A 17918-nucleotide genomic window follows, 5' to 3' on the forward strand; every position below is an offset into this window, starting at 1 on the left:
TTCAACACTCTCCCCGTCTCTCACATGTCTCTTCCTAATCTCCTCCCCGGAGGTCTCTCCACATCTCTCTTCCATAGTCCCATCTCTCCGTCAGTCTCCCCGTCTCTCCACAATGGCAGGGACCTAGCTTCCTATCTCTCCCAGGTCTCTCCACATCTGTCTCTTCCTATCTCTCCGTCAGTCCCAAGTCTCTCCCATGTCTCTTTTCTCCTCCTACTCTCCCCGTCTCTCATCTGTCTCTTCCTACCATGTCAGTCTTTTATCTCTCCGTCAGACCCGTCTCTCCAAATCTCTGTCTCCCCGGTCTTCCAATCTGTCTCTTCCTATCTCTCCGTCAGACTCTTTGTCTCTTCCTATCTCTCCGTCAATCTCCCCGGTCCCATCTGTCTCTTCCTATCTCTCCGTCACTCTCCCCGTCTCTCCACACTGTCTCTTCCTATCTCTCCGTCACTCCCCGTCTCTCCACATCTGTCTCCTATCTCTCCGGGGTCTCCCAGTCTCTCACAGGTCTCTTCCTATCTCTCCGTCACTCTCCCCGTCTCTCCACATCTGCTTCCGTCACTCTCTCCCGAGTCTCTTCCTATCTCTCCGTCAGTCTCCCCGTCTCTCACATGTCTCTTCCTATCTCTCCGTCACTCTCCCCGTCTCTCCACATCTGGCGGTCTCTCCGTCACTCTCCCCGTCTCTCCCAGTCTCTTCCTATCTCTCCGGGGTCTCTTCCTATCTCTCCGTCTCTCCCCGTCTCTCCACATGTCTCTTTTCTCTCCGTCAGTTTCCACATGTCTCTTCCTATCTCTCCGGCAGTCTCCCCAGGCTCTCCACATCTGTCTCTTCCTATCTCTCCGTCAGTCTCCCCGTCTCTCCACAACATCTCTGTCAGTCTCCCCGAGTCTCTCCACAGTCTCTTCCTATCTCTCCGTCAGTCTCCCCGGTCTCTCCACATCTGTCTCTTCCTATCTCTCCGTCATCTGTCTCTCCACATGTCTCTTCCTATCTCTCCGTCTCCCCGTGGTCTCTTCCTATCTCTCCGTCAGTCTCCCCGTGTCTCTCCACATCTGTCTCTTCCTAGTCACTCTCGTCTCTCCACATCTGTATCTTCCTATCTCTCCAGTCTCTCCCCGTCTCTCCACATCTGTCTCCTATCTCTCCGTCAGTCTCTCCCCGTGTCTCCACATCTGTCTCTTGAGTCTCCCAGGTCTCTCCACATCTGTCTCTTCCTATCTCTCCGTCAGTCTCCCCGTCTCTCCACATCTGTCTCTTCCTATCTCTCCGTCACTCTCCCCGTCTCTCCACATCTGTCTCTTCCTATCTCTCCGTCAGTCTCCCCGTCTCTCCACATGTCTCTTCCTATCTCTCCGTCACTCTCCCCGTCTCTCCACATCTGTCTCTTCCTATCTCTCCGTCACTCTCCCCGTCTCTCCACATGTCTCTTCCTATCTCTCCGTCACTCTCCCCGTCTCTCCACATGTCTCTTCCTATCTCTCCGTCAGTCTCCCCGTCTCTCCCATCTGTCTCTTCCTATCTCTCCCCCGTCTCCCCGTCTCTCCACATCTGTCTCTTCCTATCTCTCCGTCAGTCTCCCCGTCTCTCCACATCTGTCTCTTCCTATCTCTCCGTCAGTCTCCCCGTCTCTCCACATCTGTCTCTTCCTATCTCTCCGTCAGTCTCCCCGTCTCTCCACATCTGTCTCTTCCTATCTCTCCGTCAGTCTCCCCGTCTCTCCACATCTGTCTCTTCCTATCTCTCCGTCAGTCTCCCCGTCTCTCCACATCTGTCTCTTCCTATCTCTCCGTCAGTCTCCCCGTCTCTCCACATCTGTCTCTTCCTATCTCTCCGTCAGTCTCCCCGTCTCTCCACATCTGTCTCTTCCTATCTCTCCGTCAGTCTCCCCGTCTCTCCACATCTGTCTCTTCCTATCTCTCCGTCACTCTCCCCGTCTCTCCACATCTGTCTCTTCCTATCTCTCCGTCAGTCTCCCCGTCTCTCCACATCTGTCTCTTCCTATCTCTCCGTCAGTCTCCCCGTGTCTCTCCACATCTGTCTCTTCCTATCTCTCCGTCACTCTCCCCGTCTCTCCACATCTGTCTCTTCCAATCTCCCCGTCTCTCCACATCTGTCTCTTCCTATCTCTCCGTCAGTCTCCCCGTCTCTCCACATCTGTCTCTTCCTATCTCTCCGTCAGTCTCCCCGTCTCTCCACATCTGTCTCTTCCTATCTCTCCGTCACTCTCCCCGTCTCTCCACATCTGTCTCTTCCTATCTCTCCTCCTCTCCCCGTCTCTCCACATGTCTCTTCCTATCTCTCCGTCAGTCTCCCCGTGTCTCTCCATCATGTCTCTTCCTATCTCTCCGTCTCTTCTCTCCACATCTGTCTCTTCCTATCTCTCCGTCACTCTCCCCGTCTCTCATCTGTCTCTTCCTATCTCTCCGTCAGTCTCCCCGTCTCTCCACATCTGTCTCTTCCTATCTCTCCGTCACTCTCCCCGTCTCTCCACATGTCTCTTCCTATCTCTCCGTCAGTCTCCCCGTGTCTCTCCACATCCGTCTCTTCCTATCTCTCCGTCAGTCTCCCCGTCTCTCCACATCTGTCTCTTCCTATCTCTCCGTCACTCTCCCCGTCTCTCCACATCTGTCTCTTCCTATCTCTCCGTCACTCTCCCCGTCTCTCCACATGTCTCTTCCTATCTCTCCGTCAGTCTCCCCGTGTCTCTCCACATCTGTCTCTTCCTATCTCTCCGTCACTCTCCCCGTCTCTCCACATCTGTCTCTTCCTATCTCTCCGTCACTCTCCCCGTCTCTCCACATGTCTCTTCCTATCTCTCCGTCACTCTCCCCGTCTCTCTGTCTCTTCCTATCTCTCCGTCACTCTCCCCGTCTCTCCACATGTCTCTTCTATCTCTCCGTCTCCCCGTGTCTCTCCACCATCTCTCCGTCAGTCTCCCCGTGTCTCTCCACATCTGTCTCTTCCTATCTCTCCGTCAGTCTCCCCGTGTCTCTCCACATCTGTCTCTTCCTATCTCTCCGTCAGTCTCCCCGTCTCTCCACATCTGTCTCTTCCTCCCCGTCACTCTCCCCGTCTCTCCCACATGTCTCTTCCTATCTCTCCGTCAGTCTCCCCGTGTCTCTCCACATCTGTCTCTTCCTATCTCTTCCGTCATCTCCCGTCTCTCACATCTCTCCCCGTCACTCTCTCCACATCTGTCTCTTCCTATCTCTCCATCAGTCTCATCTGTCTCTCCACATCTGTCTCTTCCTATCTCTCCATCAGTCTCCCCGTCTCTCCACTTCCTATCTCTCCGTCAGTCTCCCCGTCTCTCCACATCTGTCTCTTCCTATCTCTCCATCAGTCTCCCCCCGTCTCTCCACATCTGTCTCTTCCTATCTCAGTATCTCTCCACATCTGTCTCTTCCTATCTCTCCGTCAGTCTCCCCGTCTCTCCACATCTGTCTCTTCCTATCTCTCCGTCAGTCTCCCCGTCTCTCCACATCTGTCTCTTCCTATCTCTCCGTCAGTCTCCCCGTCTCTCCACATCTGTCTCTTCCTATCTCTCGTCAGTCTCCCCGTCTCTCCACATCTGTCTCTTCCTATCTCTCCATCAGTCTCCCCGTCTCTCCACATCTGTCTCTTCCTATCTCTCCATCAGTCTCCCCGTCTCTCCACATCTGTCTCTTCCTATCTCTCCATCAGTCTCCCCGTCTCTCCACATGTCTCTTCCTATCTCTCCGTCAGTCTCCCCGTCTCTCCACATCTGTCTCTTCCTATCTCTCCGTCACTCTCCCCGTCTCTCCACATGTCTCTTCCTATCTCTCCGTCAGTCTCCCCGTCTCTCCACATGTCTCTTCCTATCTCTCCGTCAGTCTCCCCGTCTCTCCACATCTGTCTCTTCCTATCTCTCCGTCAGTCTCCCCGTCTCTCCACATGTCTCTTCCTATCTCTCCGTCACTCTCCCCGTCTCTCCACATCCGTCTCTCTCCCTTTCTCTCTCCACATCTCTCTTGCCCTGTCTGTCTCTCTCCGTATCAGTCTCTGTCTCTCCCCGTGTCTCTCTACCTCTCTCTCGCCCCGTCCCTGTGTTTCTCTGTGCATCTCTCTCCGTGTCTCTCTCTCCTTGGAGAGAGCCAGGGTTCCACCTCCTTGTGTGGCTGAAGCAGGGTCTGCCCTTAAGGTCCCCGGTGAGGGGGCCTAGAGGGCCTGGAGCGTGGGAGGAGGGTCACCAGCGCCCCTTGCACAGCAACTCATGAGGGAAAGAGCACGGCTCATTCACTAAGAACCACGGGCTAGCGGCAGTGGCTCAGGCCTATAATCCCAGCACTTTGGGAGGCTGAAGCAGGACCAGCACTTGAGCCCAAGAGTTTGAGACCAGCCTGGGCAACATAGGGAAACCCCATCTTACTAAAAATACAAAACATGAGCTGGGCATGGTGGTGCACGCCTGTGGCCACAGCATCTTGGGAGGCTGAAGTGGGAGAATCGCTTGAGGCTGGGAGGTCGAGGCTGCAGTGAGCTGAGATTGCACCACCTTGGGCGCACAACAGCCTCGGTGACAGAGCGAGACCCTGCCTTAAAAAGAAAAAAAAAAAGCACCTGGAGACCTCGACTGCGCTCAGCCCTGTCGCAGGCTCTGGGTACTGACGGCAGCAGCACTCTTCCCAGCAGCGGCATCCCAGGGCCCAGCCTGGCCACCCCCTTCATGCCTCATGGTCACCCATGGGGGCCAAGCCTGCTCACTGGACAGATGAGAACACGGGGCTGCCGGCTGGACCGTCTGGGCCTCGGGCCTGGCCCAGGCACTCACGCCCCTCTCGCGCCCGCCCATCCCGCAGGCAGGAGGCGGCACTTACAGAGTGCTCATCGTGCTCCAGGCTCTGTGCCAGGACAGGGCTGAAGGACACGGGGGACAGGGCTCCTGGCTTCTTCCGCACCGCCCGGATCTGCAGGAGGGCCCGGAAAGCTGCGGCAGAAGGAGGGCTCGGATCAGGCCCGGGCGACACACCCAGCCCCGAGGGGACCCTCGAAGCCCCAGGGATCAACACCCCCCACACACCACAGGGGTCCCAGGGCAACCCCGCTTCCACATCAGAACAAACACAGTTTTTCTTTTTTTTTCAGTTTTAAAAGGCGGTTTAATAGGCAAGAAAAAAGGGGGAAGAAAGAAAGAAGCTCGCCTGTACAGGGAGGGGGGCTCCAAAGACGAGAGACAGAATGTCCGCAAACACAGTATTAATGAAATGGCCCCGGACAGGAGACACGGCGAGGCCACGCAGTGCTGCCCAAGGCGGGGCTCCAGAGGGTGTTTCCAAGAGGCTGGTGCCAAGACCCCCAAGGCGTCACACCCCTGAAGCTCCAGGCTGCACCCGAGACAGGATGTGACTGCAAATCAGCAGTCCTGGCTGAGCCCAGAGGAGCTCTTGGCTGCTGGACAGGATGGCAGGCGGGGACATCACACTGGGGAAGCCAAGGTGGAGATGTCATGCTAGGGAAACTAAGGCAAGGACATCATGCTGAGGAAGCTGAGGTGGGGAGTCACGCTGGGGAAACTGAGGCAAGAACATCACACTGGGGAAGCCGAGGAGCACACACAGCAGCCACTGGGAGCAGGGAAGATAAACCAGGACCTAGGATGCCCCGTCATCCCACAGTGCCAGTCCTGCTCACACAAGGGCCCCACAGGCTGCTGCAGAATGTTCCTGAGACACCTTTAGTGATGTATGCAGGCCAGGAAACCGAACCACCAAACCACCAAACCAAACTAGCCACTTCCAGCAAACCAAAACGGGAGAGCATCTGCAGTCAGCCCAGGGACAGGACCTCAGGCCGCCTCTGTGTTCATTTCTACTGAGAACAGCAGGCCCTGTCCTCGGCCGCCTGTGAGGGGCACCTCTACTGCCACCTCCTTGAGGCTCAAAGCCACACGGGGGCTCTGAACTCGAGTCTGACGGCCCCGACCCACAGACCCCACACACCTAAGATTCCAGAGTTGCACTCGGCTCAGGGCACCCTCCCTGGAAAGCAGCCCTGCTGTATCTCCAGCCACACAGCATCCCTGAGGCTCAGTCCTCAACACTGCCTGCCTCCTAGGCACAGAGAACCTTCCCAGACAGCCCACCCCTGGCCCCACTTCCTGGTCCCCGCCCCCACAACTCTGTGGCTTTCAGACAGCACAGGCTGACAGACCACAGAGGCCTGGGCCAGCCCTCCCTGCTACAGGATCTGCCACAGGCTGGGCGGCCAGCCTCTCCCTCCAGGCCCCAGCAGCCTCCTCACTTCCTCCTGGGATCTGGACACCTCTCGTGACCCCATGGCCTGACTGCACAGAACAGCGTCCTCGCACAGCCCCACGCCTGGCTCGGAGGTCTGCTGCTCTACTAAGTGCGCATGTCCTGCAGCTGCGTAGGCAAATCCCCCCCACGCCCCGGTCCAGCTGCCAGGACCCACGCCAGGGATCCCAGGAACCAGGGCAAGGGCCTGCCAGCGGGATGCGCATTTTAACCTGGTGGTTTTTTCACCCTGAGAACATTCAGGTTCCCTCTACTGGAAGACACTCAGAACGGGGCCCTATGCAACGGCTTTTCACTGAGGAAATGTCTGGAGTGCTCTAGAAAACGCAATTTAATTCACTGGACAATTTTCTACCCAGTATACTTTCTGTTTTCACCTCACACTATATAATATATATATATATTTATTTATACTTATATTTTGGAAACAGGGTCTTCCCTTGTCTCTCAGGCTGGGGTGCAGTGGTGGCACAATCACAGCTCACTGCAGCCTCAACCTCCCAGGCTCAATTGATCCTCCTGCCTCAGCCTTCCAAGTCACTGGGACTATAGCCAACACATCTGGCTAATTTTAAACTTTCTGTAGAAATGTGGTTTCACCATGTTGCCCAGGCTGGTCTCGAACTCTTGGGCTCAAGCAATCCTCCTGCCTAGGCCTCCCAAAGTGCTGGGATTATAGGTGTGATCCGCAACCAACTTTATGCTAGAAATTTATCAACATATTTTCTATTTTACCTTTAAAATAAAGATCTGAGCTTGGCATGGTAGCTCATGCCCATAATTCCAACACTTTAGGAGGCAGGAGGACCACTTAAGCCCTAGAGTTTGAGACCAGCCTGGACGACATAACAAGACCCTGTCTCTACAAAAAAAAAAATTTAGAAACAAGGCCGGGACCTGTGGCTCTGCCTGTAATCCCAGCACTGTGGGAGGCCAAGGCAGGCGGATTACTTGAGGTCAGGAGCTTGAGATCAGCCTGGGCAACATGGTAAAACCTCGTCTCTACTAAAAATACACAAAATAGCTGGGCATGGTGACACATGCCTGTAATCCCAGCTACTCAGGAGGCTGAGTCACAAGAATCATTTGAACCTGGGAGGCAGAGGTTACAGTAAGCCAAGATCCTGCCACTGTACTCCAGCCTGGGCAACAGAGTAAGACTCTGTCTCTAAATAAATAAATAAATAAAAGTAATTAAAAACAAAAAACTAGGGCCCAGCGCGGTGGCTCACGCCTATAATCCCAGCACTTTGGGAGGCCAAGGCAGGCAGATCACGAGGTCAGGAGTTCAAGACCAGCCTGACCAACATGGTGAAACCCCATCTCTACTAAAAATACAAAAATTAGCTGGGCGTGGTGGTGCAGAGCTGTAATTCCAGCTACTCAGGAGGCTGAGGCAGGAGAATTGCTTGAACCCGGGAAGTGGCGGTTATAGTGAGCCGAGATTGTGCCACTGCACTCCAGCCTGGGTGACAGAGCAAGACTCTATCTCAAAAAAAAAAAAAAAAAAAAAAAAAGCCAGGCATTGGGGCTCACGCCTGTAACCCCAGCACTTTGGAGGCTGAGGCAGGCAGATTACTTGAGGCCAGGAGTTCAAGACCAGCCTGGCCCACATGGCAAAATCCCATCTCTACTAAAAGTAAAATATTAGCTGGCGGGGGGTGGGGCGGGTGCCTGCAATCCCACCTACTAGGGAGGCTGAGACAGGAGAATTGCTTGAACTCAGGAGGCAGAGGTTACAGTGAGCCGAGAACTCGCCACTGAACTCTAGCCTGGGCGACAGCATGAAACTATCTCAAACAAAAATTAATAAAAATAAAATAAGAATAAAGATTTCATTCACTGATTAACTTTCGTTCATCTGCCCTGGAGCGCCTCTGTAGCCCTTTGTGCTGCAAGCCTTGCCTGGCTGGAGGCAGACGTGAAGATCTGAACGCCCCGTGCTAGCGTCCCTGCCAGCTTTCATGGTGACTGACTCTGACAGCCAACACGCCCGAGTTCAGCACAGACCGGATAAATGACGACTCTTTTCTTTCTTAGCCAACAAGGGACCTGTGGCCCCCTAGGCCACAACTACTGTGGTGTGGCCAGTCCCTAACTTCCAGAACCATGCACAGAACAGCCCGCCAGGGCACTCACGCAGCCGGCAGATGGGGCAGTTGTTGGCCTGGTAGCGCAGCGTGTCAGCGCAGGAGGTACAGAGGCACAGGTGGCGGCAGGGCAGGATCAGCGTGTCCCGTAGGTCGGACAGGCACACCACACACTCACTGCTGTTGTCACTGTTCTCGTCGTCCGAGGGCTGCGGAGACAAGGGCTTGTGGGTCAGCAGCCTCCCAAGGGCCAGAGGAGGGCTCCTGCTTCCTGTCCCCAGCTGTCCCACCCCACTCCACCCTGCCCCGGGGGCAGTCATGACAAAGAGAAGTCCAGAGTGGGGGGGAGGTTGCCCCATAGCAGAACCAGCAGGCTCAAATCCAGTGTAAACTCAGCACCTGGCGGGGGGGCGGGGTCTATGCCCCTCACCCACCCAAATCATGAGAACATGGTCTCTTTCTGCTCTTCAGACCCAGAACAAAAATGTGGAAGAGATGCACCTAAGAAACATCTTCCTGACAGTCAGTGTACCCGTATCATTTGGTTTAAAAAAACCAAGTTCGGGCCGGGCGCAGTGGCTCAGGCCTGTAATCCCAGCACTTTGGGAGGCCAAGGCGGGTGGATCACAACGTCAGGAGATGGAGACCACGGTGAAACCCCGTCTCTACTAAAAGTACAAAAAATTAGCTGGGCGTGGTGGCGGGCGCCTGTAGTCCCAGCTACTCAGGAGACTGAGGCAGGAGAATGGCGGGAACCCAGAAGGCAGAGCTTGCAGTGAGCTGAGATCGTGCCACTGCACTCCAGCCTGGGTGACAGAGTGAGACTCCGCCTCAAAAAAAAAAAAAAAAAAAAAAAAAAAAGTATGTTAGAAATATTTTCATTAGGCCGGGCGTGGTGGCTCAAGCCTGTAATCCCAGCACTTTGGGAGGCCGAGACGGGCGGATCACGAGGTCAGGAGATCGAGACCATCCTGGCTAACATGGTGAAACCCCGTCTCTACTAAAAAATACAAAAAAAAAACTAGCCGGGCGCGGTGGCGGGCGCCTGTAGTCCCAGCTACTCGGGAGGCTGAGGCAGGAGAATGGCGTGAACCCAGGAGGCGGAGCTTGCAGTGAGCCAAGATCTGGCCACTGCACTCCAGCCTGGGGGACAGAGCAAGACTCCGTCTCAAAAAAAAAAAAAAAAAAAAGAAATATTTTCATTAATGGCAGCTACCAGAAACCACATTAGCAACTGGACCAAGAGAAAGCCAAAAATCTAAACCAGTTACCCACAAACTAGGCCTGTGGCCTGCTTCTGTAAATAAAATCTTATTGGAACATTGCCACACCCACTCATTTTCATACTGTCCCCGCTGCTCCTGTTGTAATGGCCGTGTGGAGTCGATGCAACAGAGACCATATGCCCGCGCAGCTGAAAACATTCCGTCTGGCCCTTTTCGCAAAGTCGGCCGCCCCTTGTGTGAAACATGAATGCACTGACTGCCCTCGGCTGAGGCGAGGCCCGGCCAGGCGCTCTGCTCCCGCCACGTGGAGCTGCTCCAGTTTGCTGGGCCCAGATGCCACAATGAAGCAGGCCTGTGAGACTTTCCAAGAGATGTTAAGAGGCAGGAGTTTCACTCATGGCAGTGAGCCTTTAAAAAAGTTCATCGGCCAGGTGCAGTGGCTCAGGCCTGAGATCCCAGAGCTTTGGGAGGCTGAGGCAGGCAGATCACTTGAGATCAGAAGTTCAAGACCAGCCTGGCCAACATAGTGAAACCCCATCTCTACTAAAAATACACAAATTAAAAATTAGGCCAGGCACGGTGGCTCACACCTGTAATCCCAGCACTTTGGGAAGCCAAGGAGGGTGGATCACAAGGTCAGGAGATCGAGACCATCCTGGCCAACATGGTGAAACCCTGTCTCTACTAAAATACAAAAAAATGAGCCGGGTGAGGTGGCCCACACCTGTGGTCCCAGCAACTCGACTCGGGAGGCTGAGGCAGGGGAATCGCTTGAACCCGGGAGGCAGAGGCCATAATGAGCTGGGATCTCCCTGCTGCATTCCAGCATGGGCAGCAGATAGAGACTCTGCCTCAAAAAACAAAAACAGAAACAAAAAGACTAATTTCACCCCCTGCTACGTTCCCTGGCTGCAGTCCACCACGACATATTTGTCAGGCACCACGGCCGGTTCTATGGACATCTAGAAAGGGCATCCCAGGAGCTGCAGGGACACGCTGTCTACGGGGAGCCGGGCGGCAGGGTGCCACACAGCTGAGCCTGGAGGGTGAGACACTGGCCCCCTTTCCTGGGCTGCCTTGGGGAACCTGGATGGCAATTTACATAACAAGCCAGTGAATTTGCTGGAGAAAGGACAAAATGTTCCACAAAGTGTTAGCTTTAAAAAAAAAAGTAAGGAAAAATGATGGCGTCTAGTGGTCTAGGACTCCAGAGGAAGGCTTGGAAGGGAACTGGCAAGCGTGGCTGTCCCCCGGCTGCTCCCAGTGTGGGCGAGGGAAACCTCACCCAGGTACACACCTTGGTCTCCTGGTTGTTCTTGTTCTCGATGCCATAGATCTCCTGCAGGAGGTAGCTGACCCGGTCCACCTGGAGAGCAGAGAGGGGCTCGCTGGGCCCTTGCCAACCGCCATGTAAGGGCTCCTCCACACCCACCTGGCCTAGCCCTGCCTCCAAGGTTCCAGGCCTCTGTCCCAGGGGCCCGCCCAGCTCAACCCCTGGGGGCCAGGAAAGGCGCAGGGAAAACCTGCTGCCTGCCCCCACCCAACCAGCAGCACCTGGAACAGGGCTGGAGCTGGTGGCTCTCCCCACCACTGGGGACCTGGAGCCAACCCACAGGCCCAACCACCACCGCCTCACCACCCCCAACACTACTCAGTTCCACCGCCACCAGCCTCACAAGGACAGCAGGAGCCGACGCCTAAAGGCACCAGACAGCAGCCTAGGTGCTCACTGCTTTCCAGACCCTCCTTCCACAAGACACGAAAGCCTCTCTGGTTTCAAAGACACCAAAGCAATGTCTCCAAGCTGATTCTGTCCTGCCGCCCACTCGCAACCCAAAAGCCTCATACTAACCACATTGCAAAGCAGTCTGTGCTGGTGGGTTTCCCGCGAACCACGGGCCAGGACCACCACTCCAGGGAGCCCAGGGCCTGCTGGCCAGCTCCCTCAACACGAGGCCCTGCCCACCACCAGGGTCTCCTAGTCCCCTGGCACCTGCAGGGACCTGGACCTGCTAGAGTTTGCTCCACCTCTCTTTTGTTTATTTGTGATCTACATTTTAAACAGAGACAGGGTCTCACTACATTGCCCAGGCTGGTCTCAAATCCCCAGGCTCAAGCAATCCTCCCACTTCCACCTCCCATAGTGCTGGGATCATAGGCATGAGCCACCGCACCTGGACAACCTATCATCCAAAAAGCCAACAGATGGCCGGGTGCGGTGGCTCACACCTGTAATCCCAGCACTTTAGGAGGCCAAGGCTGGTGGATCACTTGAGGCCAGGAGTTCGAGACCAGCTTGGCCAACACGCCAAAACCTCATCTCTACAAAAAATACACAAATTAGCCTGGAATGGTGGCGTGTGCCTATAGTCCCAGCTACTCGGGATGCTGAGGCAGAAGAATTGCTTGAACCCAGCAGGTGGAGGTTGCAGTACACTGGGATCATGCCACTGCACTCCAGCCTGGGCAACAGAGTGAGACTCCATCTCAAAAATACAGAACAAGACAAAACAAATTAACTGAGTGTGGTGGCACACACCTGTAGTCCCAGCTACTTGGGAGGCTGAGGCACGAGAATCATTTGAACCTAGGAGGCAGAGATTGAAGTGAGCTGAGATCACACCACTGCATTCCAGCCTGGGCGACAGAGCGAGACTCTGTCTTGTCTCAATAAAATAAAATAAAAATTAAAATTAAATGTAATATAAAAAAAATAAAAAGCTGACAAAAATCATGCCCAAGTGGTGGCTTGAAATAGGTCTTACGTGCCCCAACAGTACACACAGGGTAACTGCTAAGCACAGCCTAGGACATCTCATTGCAAGATCTAACACTGCTGTTTAGGGAACCCCATCCTCTAAATCCTCAGCGCCTACACGTGAGGCCACCAGGAACACCACTTCCCAATACAGCATCCCAGGATTACTGACCCCAGAGAACAGATGGACTGCTCTACAGCTCCATTTATTCTAGGCTATTTTATCCTTCAAGTATTGATGAAGTCAAGCCAAGTCTCTGTCCAATACTTCCTTGTAAGGAAGAGAAGGAGCTGCAGACTTTGTTTCTGGTCTCTTTCCTTCCTTTTCCATCCATCCATTCATTCGGCAAATATTTACTCAACACTATATTCCAGACACCATGGCCCAAACTGGACAGAACTCAGGGCCTGCAAGAGTCCCTGCACATGGTGGGCATGCAATACAAATACGCTCACCCAAGACAGGGACCCAATGTCCCACAGCTTAGAGCTCTACAGGGAAGTCAACAGGCTCTTGCACAGCTATCTTTTTTCTTTTTTGACAGACTCTTACTCTGTCACCCAGGCTGGAGTGCAGTGGTATGATCTCGGCTCACTGCAACCTCTACTGAGATTGTACTACTGAGATGTGTTACTACTGAGATATGTTACTACTGAGATGTGTTACTACACCCGGTTAATTTTATTTTTAGTAGAGACAGGGTCTCACCATGTTGGCCAAGCTGGTATCAAACTCCTGGGCTCAAGTGATCTGCCCACCTCGGCCTCCCTAAGTGCTGGGATTACAGACGTTAGTCACTGTGCCCAGCCCCTGCACAGTTATTTCAAAGGCAGCAAGGGTGGCCTAGGAAGAGCAGTGCATGAAGAGTACTGAAGAGTGTGTGTCTATATGTGAGTAGGAGTGAGTGTATGTGTGTCTATACGTGTGTGTCTGTGTGTGTATGTGTGTGTGTGTCTGAGTGTATGTGTGTAGGCGTCTGTATATGTGTGTATGAGTGTCTATGTGAGAGTATGTGTGTAGGTGTCTGTATATGTGTGTATGAGTGTCTATGTGAGTGTGTGTCTTTGTATACGTCCGTGATTGTGTGTCTATGTACATGTGTGCGAATGATCGTGAGTGTATGTGTGTGTATGTATGTGTGTATGTGTGCGAGGGAATGTGTGTCTATGTATGAGCATGTGTATGAGTATGCATGTGAGTGCGTGAGTGTATGTGTATCAGTGTGTGCCTATGTATGTGTGCAGTGAATGTGTCTATGTATATGTGTGTGTATGTCTATGTATGTGTGTGAATATGTATGAGTATGTGTCTATGTATGAGTATGTGACTGCATATATGTACATGTGTGTCTATGTATGAGTGCGTGATTGTGTGTCTATGTACGTGTGTGTGACTGTGTGTATGAGTATGTGTGTGTGATTATATGTAAGTGTGAGTGTATGCATGTGTGTGTGTATCTGTGTGCGAGTATGAGTGTGAATGTATGTGTATGTGTATCTATGTATGTGTGTGTATATGTGTCTACATGTGAGTGTATGTGCATGTGTCTATGTATATGTGTGCAAGCAAATGTGTCTGAGTATATGTGCATGTGTACATGTGTGTCTGAGTATGTATGTCTGAGTGCGTGAATATATGTGCGTGTGTACGTGTGTGTCTATGTATGTGTGTCTATGTATGACTGTGTCTATGTATGGGTATATGTGTCTACGAGTATGTATGTGATTGTGTATGTATGAGTATGTGTGTCTATGTATGAGTATATGTGCGTGTGTTCGTGTGTCTGTGAGTCCGTGTGTCTATGTATGAGTATGTGAGTATATGTGCGTGTGTTCGTGTGTGTCTATGTATGAGTATGTGTGTTTATGTATGAGTATGTGTGTCTATGTATGAGTATATGTGCGTGTGTTCGTGTGTCTGTGAGTCCGTGTATCTATGTATGAGTATGTGAGTATATGTGCGTGTGTTCGTGTGTGTCTATGTATGAGTATGTATGGGATTGTGCGTGTGTGTCTATGTATGAGTATGTATGGGATTGTGCGTGTGTGTCTATGTATGAGTATGTATGGGATTGTGCGTGTGTGTCTATGTATGAGTATGTATGGGATTGTGTGTGTGTGTCTATGTATGAGTATGTATGGGATTGTGCGTGTGTGTCTATGTATGAGTATGTATGGGATTGTGTGTGTGTGTCTATGTATGAGTATATGTGCGTGTGTTCGTGTGTCTGTGAGTCCGTGTATCTATGTATGAGTATGTGAGTATATGTGCGTGTGTTCGTGTGTGTCTATGTATGAGTATGTATGGGATTGTGCGTGTGTGTCTATGTATGAGTATGTATGGGATTGTGTGTGTGTGTCTATGTATGAGTATGTATGGGATTGTGTGTGTCTATGTATGAGTATGTATGGGATTGTGCGTGTGTGTCTATGTATGAGTATGTATGGGATTGTGCGTGTGTGTCTATGTATGAGTATGTATGGGATTGTGCGTGTGTGTCTATGTATGAGTATGTATGGGATTGTGCGTGTGTGTCTATGTATGAGTATGTATGGGATTGTGTGTGTGTGTCTATGTATGACTATGTATGGGATTGTGCGTGTGTGTCTATGTATGAGTATGTATGGGATTGTGTGTGTGTGTCTATCTATGAGTATGTATGGGACTGTGTGTGTGTGTCTATGTATGAGTATATGTGCGTGTGTTCGTGTGTCTGTGAGTCCGTGTATCTATGTATGAGTATGTGAGTATATGTGCGTGTGATCGTGTGTGTCTATGTATGAGTATGTATGGGATTGTGCGTGTGTCTATGTATGAGTATGTATGGGATTGTGCGTGTGTGTCTATGTATGAGTATGTATGGGATTGTGCGTGTGTGTCTATGTATGAGTATGTATGGGATTGTGCGTGTGTCTATGTATGAGTATGTATGGGATTGTGCGTGTGTGTCTATGTATGAGTATGTATGGGATTGTGCGTGTGTGTCTATGTATGAGTATGTATGGGATTGTGCGTGTATCTATGTATGAGTATGTATGGGATTGTGTGTGTGTCTATGTATGAGTATGTATGGGATTGTGTGTGTGTGTCTATGTATGAGTATGTATGGGATTGTGTGTGTGTGTCTATGTATGAGTATGTATGGGATTGTGTGTGTGTGTCTATGTATGAGTATGTATGGGATTGTGTGTGTGTGTCTATGTATGAGTATGTATGGGATTGTGTGTGTGTGTCTATGTATGAGTATGTATGGGATTGTGTGTGTCTTTGTATGAGTATGTATGGGATTGTGTGTGTGTGTCTATGTATGAGTATGTATGGGATTGTGTGTGTCTTTGTATGAGTATGTATGGGATTGTGTGTGTGTGTCTTAATTCAAACGGGCAGTATTTCCTCTGATGACTTACGATTTGCTTCTGCTTTAAAGGCTTCACAGAGAAGCTGCCGTCCATGTGCTGCAGGGGAGAAAGACACAGAGGTTAAGGTGGTCAAGCTGGCGCCTCTGAGCACCCCGTGTGGCCTCCAGGGTCAGCCACCCTGCCCCAGCCAATCCATGCCCGTAGCTGGAAAAAGGGAAAAAAAAAAAAAAGGATGGGGCCACCTGAAAACTAAAGAGCCAAGATTTCTCAAAACACGGTCCTCAGGCCTGGCTGTGAAACTATCTGAAGCCTCCTGAACATACAGCCCTGGGACCCTGCGCTGACCCACAGAACCCAACTCTCCTCAGTTGGTCTCAAGCACACTCAAGCTGAAGGCCCGTCAGCCAAGTTGATGGACAAGGGCCTCCTGCACACCGAGAAGCAGCGCCTGGCAACGAAAATCAAGACAAACAAAACAGGTTCCTGCTCTCCCAGGGCCCGGCTGAGTTAGAAAGACAGAGCGGGAGCACCCACAGGGGTGCACACGCAGGGAACCGCAGAGCTCTAAAAACGCGGGAACGAAATAGAACAAGCGTGCCCGGTGGTATCCAGGGAAACACACCACCGCTCACAGTTTGACAAGGTTAATTACGGCGACCTCGCAACAGCACTCACTATCCCTTCTCAGTCAACCATGACCAGCACTCAGAATTTTCCGGTGAGGCTGGCGGGTTCTGACAGAAATTTCCAGAATGCTGGACTCCAAAAATAAAGCAGTTTCCCACTGGGTTCTGTACTCGAAGCACAAAATGGACCGGTTTGCCAGATATGGCCCATCTGCCTCTGCCAGAGGGGGCAGATGTGTCAACAGTCACCATGGCTTCTGACAAGGCCGGGCTGGGGAGAGAAGCTGGGGAGCCCAGTGCTAAAAAGGCAGAAGGCTGCCCTCTGCCCGGGGCACTTGCGTCACCACAGTCTGTGGTCCTGGACTCAGGAGAGAACAGACCCAGCCTCGTCACAGGACACACAGACAAGGGTCCTCTACCCAGCTTACAGAACCCCCGACCTTGGGGTGCTCTAGAAAGACCCAGATCACAGGGAGGAGCTGGACTCTGCACTTAGAGTTCTCAGGGGCTGTGGCCACACATGGGGCTGGAGGTGGGTGGAGAGCCTGGGCTAGGCAGGATCCAGAGGCAGCGTGAAGCCCGAAGCAGGCAGGCTGGGCCTTGTCTCATGGGATCCTTTTCCCCTCCTGACTCCGGGGCCGCAGGATGGTGCCACGCAGACCTGCAATGGCAGGGTGCTGATGAATGTCAGTGTACACTGGGGGGGGCCATCGAGGCACTAACAAACAAGGATGCGTCCCATCACCTCCGCCAAGTTCTCAGGAGAAACCAATGCCAGCTGGGCAGCAGCCCCTCGTCCATCCTGCCAGCGTTCCCTGAGTGTCTGCTCTGTGCCAGGTGTCAAACTCAGCTCTGAGGATGCCACGACATCCAAGAGGAGAGGGCTGCCCTCGTGAACATCAAGCGGGGACAACAGATGTTTGTTTTGAGTGGTGTCAGGAAAAGCCTCCTGCAAGGAGTGGGGCCTGACCAGTCTGCACGGTCAGGATGTGGCAGCCAGGTGGGGGAAGGAGCAGCAGGACTGGGGCTCTGTGACATGTGCCAGGTGACACCCAAGGACACTGAGCCTGGTGGGAAAAGGCTACAGCCCAAGGAGGTAACAACACTGCTGACCTCTGCACACCCCAGGGTGAAGTAAGTCTACCGCAGGGAGCCCACCTTGTGGGAGCCCCAGCCCGTGTCAGCAGGCTCTACAGAATTCTAGAGGGCTGGCCTCAGTCTAGAACATTCTCCCTTGACATACTCCAAGTACCCTTTGAAAAGCGTCTTGGCCAGGTATGGTGGCTCACACTTATAATTCCAGCACTTTGGGAGGCCGAGGTGGGAGGATCACGTGAGGCCAGGAGTTTGAGACCAGCCTGGGCAACACAGCAAGACCTCCTCTCTATAAAAACAATTTTTTTTAAATTAGCCAGACACGGTGGTGTACTCCTGTAGTCCCAACGACTCAGGAGGCTGAAGCGGCACGATCTCTTAAGCTCAGGAGGTCAAGGCTGCAGTGAGCTGAGATCATACCACAGCCCTCCAGCCCAGGCAACAGAGCGAGAAACTGTTTAAAAAAAAGATGGCCAGATGCGGTG

At 52.5% G+C, this 17918-nt stretch overlaps 2 protein-coding genes across 15 annotated transcripts in view; one reads left to right on the top strand and one right to left on the bottom strand.

Annotated features, from left to right (window-relative positions):
* UBALD1 (UBA like domain containing 1) overlaps window positions 1–17918 on the top strand; it is a 178082-nt gene that overhangs the window by 106957 nt on the left and 53207 nt on the right. The window contains exon 1 of one of the 11 annotated variants that reach the window (XM_050774594.1): window positions 16606–16615. The exons of the other annotated variants lie outside the window; for them this stretch is intronic. The gene's annotated coding sequence lies outside the window, so the exon portion shown is untranslated. Of the gene's footprint in view, window positions 1–16605; window positions 16616–17918 lie in introns of those variants that run through there. 11 annotated transcript variants of the gene reach the window in all.
* Window positions 1–17918, bottom strand: part of MGRN1 (mahogunin ring finger 1) — a 69809-nt gene that overhangs the window by 14409 nt on the left and 37482 nt on the right. For all 4 annotated transcript variants that reach the window (XM_050774328.1, XM_050774327.1, XM_050774330.1 and 1 more), the window contains exons 8-11: window positions 15761–15808; window positions 10892–10960; window positions 8418–8577; window positions 4842–4951 (exon numbers count right to left, since the gene is read on the bottom strand). In XM_050774328.1, the coding sequence (XP_050630285.1) occupies window positions 4842–4951; window positions 8418–8577; window positions 10892–10960; window positions 15761–15808 (387 nt within the window). The remainder of the gene's footprint in view (window positions 1–4841; window positions 4952–8417; window positions 8578–10891; window positions 10961–15760; window positions 15809–17918) is intronic.

The sequence above is a fragment of the Macaca thibetana genome, chromosome 20 (assembly GCF_024542745.1).
Source record: "Macaca thibetana thibetana isolate TM-01 chromosome 20, ASM2454274v1, whole genome shotgun sequence".
Classification (NCBI taxonomy): domain Eukaryota; kingdom Metazoa; phylum Chordata; class Mammalia; order Primates; family Cercopithecidae; genus Macaca; species Macaca thibetana.